This window comes from Monomorium pharaonis, chromosome 11 (genome assembly GCF_013373865.1).
Source record: "Monomorium pharaonis isolate MP-MQ-018 chromosome 11, ASM1337386v2, whole genome shotgun sequence".
Classification (NCBI taxonomy): Eukaryota; Metazoa; Arthropoda; class Insecta; order Hymenoptera; family Formicidae; genus Monomorium; species Monomorium pharaonis.
The window spans coordinates 10,787,682-10,800,126 of NC_050477.1; the positions used below are offsets into that span (position 1 = coordinate 10,787,682).

The window sequence follows — 12,445 nt, forward strand, 5'->3', positions numbered from 1 at the left end:
AAAAGCATGAAACGACGCTCCACGCGCGACGATTCTAATAAATATGTCGCGACCGATCGTTCCGGATCTGTACTTTCCTGCTCGCTTCTCTCCAGAGAGAAAGAGAGAAGCTTCCTTCTCTCGTCGCCAAAAATTTATTCCCCGCCTCGCGCTCCTAAACTCCGTGGATATCTCCCGCGCGGAGAAGACAGCCGGACGCGAGGCTGCTACGATAAGACGGGATCCAGAGATCCGAGGGCGTGGAATGCCAAGTGGGTACTTGAGTGGAGCCGAGTAACACTGCCGGCCTGCGTGAAGCCCGAGACGGCTTACGCCGACGAGGACATAAGCCGACGGGGACATAAGCCAGACGCCCGCGCCGTCCAAGCGAACCCGAGAGCGGACCGTGTAATATATTGTGCGCAAGGGATGCGTTCTCGCTGGCGCGAGATGAGATTTCCCGGTCGAATTCTCGCGATCCGCTCTCAGTTTATTGTCCATCGAAAGACAATGAAGCGGGGACATAAGCCGGATTTCAATGCGTTATATTTATAACTATATTATCAATTAGCGAGAAGATAATTCCGATATATATGTTGCATGTATACGAAAGTTAATTTATCAAGCATTATTCGCTGTGTTTAAGGTAAATAAACTGTATCAATAAAAACTTATACTGTCTATTACTATTAAGGAAGAAAATTGTTAATTGGACCAGATTTTTCAACTTTATTAATTAAAGTATTTTACTGAAATACTTGTAGTAGTTTTAATATACTTAAGTAAAATGCACAAGTGTTTGAATTGAAGGGATTTAATTACGTTGAAAAGTTTAGTTAAATTAACAACTGTCTTCTCTGTGTACAAAAAAATAATACAAGCGAAATGTTTACTTTTTTATATTTAATAAAGATCTTTTTATCGTATGATACATCAAAAGGAATGGGGCTATATGATTACTCGTGAGCGGGACAATCAAGCCGAGCAAAGAATACAAGAGCAAAGCACTTGCACACATTACACTTACGTATCACAAAATAAGCATTAAGCCTTTTACACTCCCTGCAGCGAGAGAGTAATCATTTTATGTAGGTTGTAATACATATCGCTGCGCCACTCACAACATTGACAAATTGATTCAACTCACGGTTTCGTAATATTAACGGTAAAAAACAAAGGACTAAAATTGCCCTTGCATCTTCTCTTTTCTTCTGACTTCTGCATAAATCCTCGCGCGGCATAAATTCCGGAGCTATTATATTCTGTCTAATATGTGCTCACTCTTTCAATGATAATATATCGCTGATTCCGATGAGAATACTCTCCCCCTTGGCTGGAATCACTGGGAGACATTGTGTGGATAGTAACAGCTATAATTACAGCGCTATAAAGGTAAGATTTCGCTGATTCCGATTTAGAGAGCGATATACGCCACCGGCGGCGCGCGCGAACATCGCGAGGAATGCGTGAAGGAGCGTTCGCGAAACGGATTCCCAGAAAGGTCCTCGCACCGTCATTCGTATTCCGACCGTCTGATGTACGAAGATTTTTCGGGGCCTCCTTCGATGCTGACGTACTTGTACCGTGACTAATAACGCGCGCGAGAAAGTGAGGGGGGTTGACGGAGCGAAAAGACGGGCATCTCAATTTCGACGACTTCGAACGAATTTTATTGATCTCCGCTGAAAAAAGAAACTCGTAAGGCCATTCGCGAATAAAACCCACGTATCTCGAGTAACATTGCAATATATCCTGCGTTATTTTATCTCCAGGTCGTTGTCCCTATTCCGCATGCGAGAAAATTTCTTAACACGCGATGAAAAAAATTAAGCTTGTGATTCAAACAAGAGCAATAAGTTCTACTATATCTCGTGACCCAAATTATGAGAATATTTTCAACACGTTAAAGAAAGGAATGTTTAAATTTAAGATATATTAAAATGTCTTGTTTCTGCCTGGGCTTTTCAAATATTCAAAAATGTTTTAAGTCTTAAACGATGCTGAAATTCAGAACGTTTAATGCTGTTGAGAATTTCTGTTTTAAACTTTTAAATCTAAACATTTTTTAAGTGTGTAAGAAACGCAAACAGAAATAAAACATTTTCATATATTAAAATTAAGAGGACTTCCTTTTTTGAGTACAATCTCGCTGAACCGACACGTTTACGTGGCGATCAATGATGACCGAATCTATTGCCTAATTTCCCGAATTTATTCCTGAATATATGTATACTATTGAAATTACATCATTTCTGAGAAGGTGAGGCAAGACGAATTTTAATAATACAGGAGAAAGTGATATTATGATTCGTATTTCTATTAACATTGGCAGATAATCTAAAAGTGCAAAATAGCAAGAATTTGTTTGGTATTTGTTCAGCAGCCGCGTTTTTGGATTTCTCAGCAGATCTCACAACCAAAGCATTTACACTGTGAATGACGAAAACCACACTCGGAGACCAGAGCTAATTTTAAACACTGGCTGATCAAAGCGGCATACGTTAAATTTTTAGACTTTAAAGCATACGCAAAATATATGATTATATCAAAATGATGAAATAAAATAGTTAATCATTTCTAACTTGCAACTTATTTTATATCACCCTCTTAGTGAATGTAGGATTACTGTACCAGTTAATAAACAAATAAGGACAATTTAAATTAAAATATTTTATGCTTAAGAAAAAAATAAAAATCTAATCAAATCTGTATAAAATTTAACCTACAAATATCGATTGCAGTTCATTATTTTCAAGTCTTTCTATTTTTATATTTTTCTTAAGTAGTCATTTATTATGATGACTAATGCTTTGATCCTATTGATTTTAACAGCATATATTCAATATTATATTAATTTATTATTTACTCGATATTGAGTTCATGTAAAATATCAATTAAAAAGAATCGAAATATTGTACTAATTAGATTTCAGTTAAATTATGTTAATCTCGCTGTTCGATTGAAAGAGAAAAATGTTTGCGGCGTATTGTTTATGGATTCGCATTCACCTATATTTGTGAGCTGCGGTTGATTATTCTTTCACGAGCACGAGCATAGAGGCACTAGGTAGGGCCTCTATACAGCTATAAGGTTTCGTGATAGCGCATGACAAAAATAGCATGTGCTCTGATCGATCGTTGCACTTATCAGTTGCACAAAATGTCGTTTAGAAAGAAGCCGTTAACCCGTCACCTACATTCAGTTTATTATGCATACAGACGTCGCGCTATACATTGTCAGCCCTTTGCGATGTCTGTCTGTTTACCGCTTTCATGATCCAAGAAAACCTAGAATTTTATATGTATAAGTACATATGTTAGCTCATATCGATAAAAATCTTTCTTAAGCACTGCTATAACATATTATGATCCCATATGTACAATATTAAAGGTTCGGGACGTGTGTGTGTGTGTGTGTGTGTGTGTGTGTGTGTGTGTGTGCGTGCGCGCGCGCGCGCATACAATTGATTTACAGAAGACTCAATTACTTCTTTTACGCCTTCAAGAATTTTGCATTTTATATTTCATAGTTTCTAAGAAAGTATAATGTAATTAAATAGTTAGAAATAAAATAACTTTCTAATATTCTATAATTTTTTTATTTTTTTATATAAAGATAATGCGTTGTTAATATTTGTACTGTATGTATTAAAAATATTTATAACCATTTATGTTCTCCATAACGTATTACGTATCTCCATATTGGAAAAAAATTGACTAAGATACTTTACGATAGATTACGAAGTCGATAGAGGAATTATAATCTTTAAAATTATATATAATAAAGATTTTAGACGTTGTTGCTCAGACAGAAACTCAATTAAAACAGGTTCTGTCTTCCTGGAACGAACTATTTATGTCTCTTTTAGTGCGTAAATATTTTCGGGGAAGATCCCAATCATTCGGTCAGTTATCCGAAGAATTTCCGTCTTAGCTAAGATTTCCTTTAAAACTTTTAGGTTTTATAGACGCCTTTGTAGTGTATAATCTCTCTCTCTAGAATATCCATACTTCAAGAATGGAAACTTTGTAGGTAATTCGAAAGTGGAAAAGATGAGACCGACGATAGTGAAAGAATATAAAGCGAAAGCATCTACTATTAATAAAATATTTAAAGACAAAAAAATATATATTTGATCTTCTGCATTGCGCAATAATAGAAATGCATTTATATAACAATATTGTACTGTTATAATTACCTAATAAATGCCGGAAAAAATGTTTATAATTACTAATAAAATATTTTAGATTTTGTGTCTCTTTTCATTCACAAACATTGACTATTTCGATTTGTAATTACATGCCAATTTAATGTGTTTTCTTAATTTTTATATTCAAATTTATATAAATCGAGCCCAAATCAAGAGCACTCAAAAAAAAAAAAAAAAGTTAATTGCGTTTCATGCGTCTAGTTAGAAGTTTCTAAGAATGGAAAGCGCAATATCGCGGACAGAAACCCGCGAGAGAAACAAGAGGAAGCTATCCCGTGCGTTTCTGCACCCTTGTTTTCCTTATTCCTTCTCAGGGCGGTCATTAACGGCCATCTACCTGGTCTACGACTCTAATCAACTTGGAATTTCCTCGTCCTTTTCCGTCGCGGCAAAATGAGCTCTATACACTCTATTATCGCGTACGCGTTCGTTACCTTTCCGACAATTCATCTCGATGTATCAACGAAAAAGCCAATAATGTCAAAAGCAAAGAGCCTGAAAATTGAAACTCAGATATAAGAATGAACCTAAACACGAAAGTTAAAGCGGAAGATTGAATTGCCGAATATTCCTAAAACGTTTATTTTCTTTCAAATACCGCAATAAAATAGAAACATAATATGGATACAATGTAAATATACCAAATCATGAAAAGCTCAAATTCTCCTTTTCCCGAAATTTTTAATTATTAAAAAATACAACTTTATTTTTACATCCGAGTAAATTTTTTGTTGTCATATAAAATATTGAAAATGTGTATCGTTGCATAATTTAATAAGTTAAAAATTTATACCCTCCATCAGAAAAAATCCTAGATACGCAACAAAAAATTGACAAGTATAACAAAAGTTATATAAACATCAATTAAATAAACCATCATAAATATCCGGTAATATTAATAACACTAATTTTTGAAATAAAATTTCAATAATATTATTATCAATTAACTTTCGACGTCCCTGGAAAAAGAAAGTTAAATTTTCATTTTTATCTATCAGACGTTCCTGTCCTACATCGCATTTTTACGTATCCTCTACGAAGTCCGTGTGCCAGCAACCTACAGTTATTCCACGTCCGCGATATCGTACCCCTTCCTGTAAAGGGAAAAGAAGTCACGCTTCGAAAGAGATCGTCCGCCGGAGAGCGATCGCATCAACACATTTCTTTAACGAGGATAATTTCGGGGTGGCGCGACATTGCTATCTGCAGCGCGTCTGCGTTTCGCTCTGATTCTACTTGCGTGCATTTTCGTGTGGGCACCCAATACACACACCACACACACATACACGAATATACACACGTATGCACGCACACGCGCGCGAACGCCAAGGTGAATTTTTTCGCCTCTCTCCGTGAGAAGAAACGCTCGCACGGTAAGACACTGATATATCTTGTCGGGGGCCGTCGCCGGATCCCCGCGTATACGCGCTGGATACGAGATCCACCCGAGTGTACATTCGAGTGCGTACAAGGATGGGGCATGCATGGATGACTGGGAACCCCGACGCGCGAGGATCTTGATCGCGGATCGCGTCGGCGATGTGAGATCGTGCGCGCAGGAGAAGAAAGAAAAACGGCAAACACCTCTCGATTCACGTAAATCGTTTCCCTCGATCCCCGCGGGAAGAAAAGTTCCCTTTGAATTACTACTAGGGACTCGCGGTATTCTTCCCTATTAGATAGACTCTGTTACATGCGAGTCACATCGCTTCCTGTGTAATTACCGAATCGCTGTTACACTTGCATATTCGTGCGAGGTTCGCAGGCTGCTGCGGAATGAAATTTTTTGCATATTTAATTGCTTATTTCTGTGTGGATGCTTAATTAGTACTTGAGATATGAGATTTCTTAGGCCCATTTAGTTTATTCTAATCCTAAGAATTAGAAAAAGATAGAAAGTAAGTTAAATCGAGTTTGAAGTTAAGATACATTATTAAGTTGAATATTAGACCGTGTAAATAATACAAGAAATAGAAAGTGCTATTTTTTGATCAAAGAAAAAATCTTGATGCTCAATATTTTCACACTTACTTTAATTAAAAATTAATGATTCTTTAATATTCTTTAAAAAAAAACATGGCATATCATGTTTTCAAGAACAATTATGGATATCTACTTAAAAATTTTTCTTACGACCAGCATGTTATAAACTCTAAAAATTAACTCTTTAAATTAAAATAAATATGAGACCTTGATCTTGTGATCAACAATCTCCAGACTGGTACAAGTACAAGTGTATGTCAGTCCTTAAACGGTTTCGTAATGTCGCGTCGAGCTCAGTGGTCATAACAGAGTGACGACGGATGATATTGCACGCCGATCGTTCCGAATCGGTCGCCGTTGCCGTTAAACGCACAGAGAATATCACCTTCCACACGTTAATTAATTGCAGATCTTGATTTGGTCGCGCGGGGTGGCGCGGTTCCCCCCATTCCATTAGAGCTTAAAAATAATTGAACTGAATTCCAACGTGTCAAGACTGAGGCGCATCGGCCTCGTATCATGTCTTTTCATGTCGTTCATTAGTCATCGGACGGTTGGTCCCGCGATAAACCTGTCAACAGTCCGAATCCTCGCCGAGCCTTATTAAGACTTTTGTGATCGCGTGATTTCGAGATGTCCAAGTGTCGCAAAATGGACTCGGGACAATATAAACGACAGAGTAATAGAGAAAGCGACAATTCTAAGACTACATCTACAATAAGAGTAACGACCCTTAAGTCGTTAAGAAATTAACCACTTATATTTGATTACTCCTCTCACATTCAACTGTGATTGGCCAATTTCTTACGGCTTAAGGCTTATATTACCCCTATTGTAGACACAGCCTAATCCTAATTACAAACGGTCTTATTCGAGACACAAATATATCGAAGGAAAGAAACACTTACCGATGACCCTGATACGAGGTCTTGACGAGTTTCACCGCGAAGAGGAACTGTATGGCACAGACCAGCAGGCAGCAGAGGTTGAGGGACAGGGCGAGGGCGCACAGCGCCAGGGTGACCTCGTAGACGATCACAAACTCCTCCGGGCTGATGAGGCTGTTGGACGTGACCGTGAGCGGCGAGATCTTCAGTAGAAAGATGACCGAGAGCAGGGCCAGGAGCAGGGACACCAGGCAGAGCAGTCCGAGGCTCGTCAGCATTTCCTTCACGCCGGCCTCGTCGCTCCGATGAAGATTTCGGGACAGGGACGAGGACCAGGAGGCGTTGAGGGGTATCACCGTTGGCCCGCCGCCGGCCACCTGGCTGGCCACGATAGGGAGCGCGGACGTGGCGGCGGGCGCGGGCGACGGCGTGGTCTGACTCGGCAGCCGCGACAGCCTGGAGATGTCGAAGCCGCCGTTCGCCTTTGGCCTGTCCTGATGCGACGTGATGCCCGTTTGCGAAATCACGGTGTGGCCAAGCTGACTCGCCGAGACGTTATGATTGTTGCTGTTGTTATTATTATTGTTGTTGCCGTTACCGTTGACGCCGCCGACTGGGCTGACGCTGTTGACCGAGTGCTTGGAAGTCGACAGGGTCGACACGTTGAGCGCGTGCGAGTGGTTTAAGCGTTGCGTCAACAGGTTGTTGACGCTCAGCTGAGAGTGATTCAGCGGGTGCCGATGCGTCGACGAGGGGGTCGTCGCCGACTGGTGCGCGTTCGACACCGTCGTCGCCGTCGGTCTCGCCACCACGGAATCGTACACGTCAATCCCGCCGCCGTTGTTACCGCGATGCCTGGTGAGGCCGCCGCGCGTCCCGGTGCTTCCGGTGAAATGGTGATGATGGAGATGCTGCTGCTGTTGCTGCTGCGGCTGCTGCTGCGACTGTGACTGCGACTGCGACTGTGGCTGCGGTTGCTGCTGTTGTTGCTGCTGATCCTGGTGCAGCGAGCTGTTGTGCAAGTGATGATGGTGGTGCTCGCCGTGCAACGAGCCCGAGCTCGTCTGATAGTCATTGTTATGCCTGGAGCCCGTTGACGACGGCTGCCCCGTCAGGATGTGCTTCAGCATTACTCGACACGCTGGTGTCACGCGGAGCGAGGCTTCTTCTCTTCTCTTTCCCTGACGCCGTGATCCTCCCGAACCGAATTGCCCGGAGTCCACCGTGTCATAGCACGCAGATACGTTAACTTCGATCTTCCTCAGACTAGACTTGTTGTTGTCAAGAAAACTATTCCCTTCATCACGCCGAACGTCTCACGATAAACTAATTGTTTGTCGAGCTTCCAAGTCACATAGCACGTAGCACATAACACTTAAGTTCAATTCTCTTCAATCTAGATTCCATGCGTTGAGAGATATCCACTTACCACTTCTCTCCTAGTGGTGACACGCTAGTGTTCCACAACGATTAAATATTTCTCTCTAAACTTCCGAGCTACACCAAGTCCGTCGCGAATTAACATGCAGTTCATCGATTTCGAACTTGAAATAATTTTTTGCCACCCGCTAAAAACACTCTAAATAAAATTAATCACTCCTTAAAACTCGTCCGGTCTTTATCCTAAACAGGGTAAAGGCACACGTCATCTGTTGATTTTTCTCTCATTCGTCCCGATTAGTCACTTAAAGCTAGAAAAGAAATACACGCGAACCAAAGTGTTGGTCGAGTGCTACGTTCCCGGACTCAGCGAGTTGCTGCACACCAGTTGCTCCACCATGGCGACGGCATCCACCAGACGACGACTCTTCTCACATATATCGGGTTTACAGCGTGGAACTATGCGACAACGAGCAGCGGAACGGGTTCGCTAAGGGCATGATCGGGTCGACCTGCGACGGGGGTCTCTCTCTCTCTCTCTCTCTTTCCTTATCAACGACGACGCAATTGGTCGATCGGTATGTTAAGGCGGCTGCAAGCTCGGCTTTCTACCACCGTCTTCTTCTCGTCGGGTACGCACGAGCTCGTCAGCCGGCATGGCTTCCGAGATGGTGCCGGCGGTGCTTCTGGAACAGGTCGGAGAAAATAATTAATGGACTGCCCGTTGTTTCATTCTCCGTTGTCGGCCGGAATAGTCCGACCGTAAAAAGAAGGACAGATACGGGGTATAATCTACCCGTGACGCGGCAACGACGGAAACGTACCTCTCTCCCTTCCACTCTCTGTCTCGCGATACCTCCGAGGTTCGCGAGATATGCCGATTGGTGGTCATACGCGGTGAGCTTTGTCTCCGACAGGATGGAATTTAAAGAATTTCACGTGGTTTCGATGGGAAGGTAAACACGCGACTGCTCGGTCAGATTGAAAGCATTCGACTGAAGTGGAAATTGTAAAAAGGATCGTTATATGTATATTACAAGGGCAAAAAGTAAAGTAGGTGTGACGCATCTTTCAAATATATGCGGACGAGCAGAGAATAGAGCTTCGTCTTAACGGACTATCAGCCGGTTGCATCGTGACGGAGCGGTTTAAAATGCGACCGTCTAACACAGAATGTAACGTGAAAAGGTTCTGGAATCGAAATTATCGTTGCGGTTTTTGCCAGGGTTTCTCTATCAAAGCGTAAAAGGCACTTAACGCTTGTTTTGTGTATAATTTCAACTTTTTAATGATATTAAGCAACCGCGCGTAAACATCTCTTTAAAATATAATTTTTATGATTTCTTTATAATATAATTAGGCCTGCATATTTTCAAAATTCTTTTGTTACGAAATTTTGCACGTAGATCTCAAGCAAAGCATGAGTTCGATGAGTAGAAAGAATAGTTTGTTAAAGCTAAAGTAGGGAAGAGTTGCGGTATTGGTATACCACTTATTTCTTGTATCTGATTTTTTTAAGTGTTGCAAGCACAAAACAAGACATTAAATTATTTGCAAGATTACTTATTTTTTTCCTTATTTATAAAAATAAAGAGTGATAAGGTAGCGATAATGCAATACTATATTCTCAGCTCGTATCAGGAAAAAAATCTTAAAGAAATATTTATTTCAATAAAAATATAGTTTATCAATTTGTAAAAGAAATTAATTAATTGTACGGGCTGTTGGTCAAATTGATCATCCATGAAAAATAATCGCGTTTCAATAGATGATTCGGCGACATGCGAAGCGACACGCATCACGACTTAATGACTCTCGAGTCTCGCCTGATGAAAAACAATACAGCGTACGTAGCGATCTTGCGTAAGCAAAGCCAGAGTGGTTTCAAATTTTTTGTATATTGAATAATTTCTCATTGTCTGTGACAAAATTTATATTAAATAAAGAATTAGTCTTCGCAAAGTTAGCCCATTTTTAAATTTTTGCCTTTTTGTACAAGGAAAGCAGAACTTTTTTTTATTTTTATAAAGAACTATGTCAAGTGTTGCTGAAAACTCTCTCTAATTATTTTTTTTGTACTAACAGCTGACTAAATTTTGTGCCAGCTTCAAAATATTAATGAGATACGATTTGGATGCTCGATATGCATTCAGCAAGTCTATATGAAAGTTCAGCTGGATACAAATCTGAAAATAATTTTGTTAGACCATAAATAACTGTATATATAGAATATATATATAGAATTGTAATATAGAACATTCAAGTTGATTGCTAGAAAGAGCCAAAACAATTCTTGTAGCATTGATTATTATGTTTCAACGTTCTTTATTTAATAATAATTATTTCGCTGGTCTCTCCAACGAAATCATTTTCCGATTCAGTATTCAGTTTAAATGTTAACTTCAGCAAAATCCTTCTTTCCTTCTTTCCACGAGATCTCGTGCTGGGGCTCGCCGAGGAAGCGGGGCGGCGTAATTAGAGGAACATCGCGCGGTACGCGCGTAACACTTAGCGGGCAGACGATGACCTTTAGCGGCGCACATGGCTGCACGCGCTCGCAGAAAAGTCTCGTTGTGAAGTGGCATGCGGCTGAGAGAGAGGTAGAGGTAGGTACATATTTGATCACGACGCGAGGAATCCGTCGACAAATTGTTGCCCGCAATCGCGCAAGATAAGCGAATCGCGAGGGAAAACTTGTGTGTCGTTCCAGCCGTACAATCCGCATGGGACAATCGCGCCGATACTTCATTTACCGTGTGTGCTCGCGTTATTATCACTTTCTACGACCGTGCGCAGCCTCTCCTGGATGGAGAGAACGAGGGGAGAGAGGAGCTCGTTGTCCATACATTTCCTCTCACTCGGCACGAGCGGGTCACGCGAGCTCGTCTCTTCGCTTACCTAACGGCATGCATATAGAGTCGTCTGGAATGTAATCACAATTAGAGGTTCTCCCGCGTTAATTTTTGAAAGATAATTCCCTTAATTAGAGTGCATCGCGCGGGAATAATTCTTACATTATTATAAAATTAAAGGCCGCGCGATTAAATACAATAAACAATACTGTCTAATGTCATGATAAATAATTCATTGACTCAGACAAATGTTTAATTAGAGTTTTCTTTTAATTACTTAATTATTGTTATTAAAATCTCAATTTGAAGTTTAATCGTTTCCTTTTATCAACGTGATGACTTTATTTTGTACGCATATTAAATAAACAAGGAAAATAAGGAGAACGTTAATACGAAAGGAGAAAAACAACCAACTTTATTGTCATGTCAATCCGTTTACACGCAACGCAACGATTAAATGGTCGGTATGTATATTTTATTGAACATGCCATTACAGAGAGCCACGAGGAGACTCATTCCGGATCGATGAACTCGATTGTAACTCGGCGCCGCAATGCCTAACGTGCAGCATGTGAAAAACATGTTTACGGGATGGTTTTTATATTTCTCCATCTCGCACGTACAAAAAATTTATTCTCGCATTTGCCGTGTCCTACCGCCTCTTCGAGATCCGCGGGCTCTCGGGACTTGGAGAGCAAAACGTAGTTATATTTTCCGTGAGACGCGAATATAAAGGAAATATGATCGATCGATTGGTTCGCTTTCTGTATTTTTCTGCAATACCGTTATTTCCGTTTGTTTCTTCTTCGCTAGACGCCGTGCCGGGAGATCGAGACGCTATTTCCCGATCGCGAAGCTCACGTGCGCTAACTTCGTGTTTGCTCTGCGCTGCCTTACTTTATGAGGCTTCATAAAATTTTTTGCAGAAAGAAATCGAGCCGACATATGCAGTTAGTACAGATCCAGGTCGCAGTTAAAGGAATGTAAATAAACGAAGTCCAGAATATCGTCGTTTTATTACAACTCGAAGCGCGCGCGTAAAATAACGCGATTCCTCCTGTTCGTTCAAACATTTTTTTTTTTTTACTTTTAATGTACATCGTTTTTGCGAAATAATAAAGTTATGAAATTATACTTTTCATAGAATTTAATTC

General features: G+C 40.6%; 1 protein-coding gene across 1 annotated transcript in view; it reads right to left on the reverse strand.

Annotated features, from left to right (window-relative positions):
* LOC105833189 overlaps positions 1-12,445 on the reverse strand; it is a 44,198-nt gene that overhangs the window by 16,040 nt on the left and 15,713 nt on the right. Inside the window, exon 2 of the mRNA XM_036294141.1 lies at positions 7,081-9,125. Within this exon, the coding sequence (XP_036150034.1) occupies positions 7,081-8,189 (1,109 nt within the window). The 5' untranslated portion in view covers positions 8,190-9,125. The remainder of the gene's footprint in view (positions 1-7,080; positions 9,126-12,445) is intronic.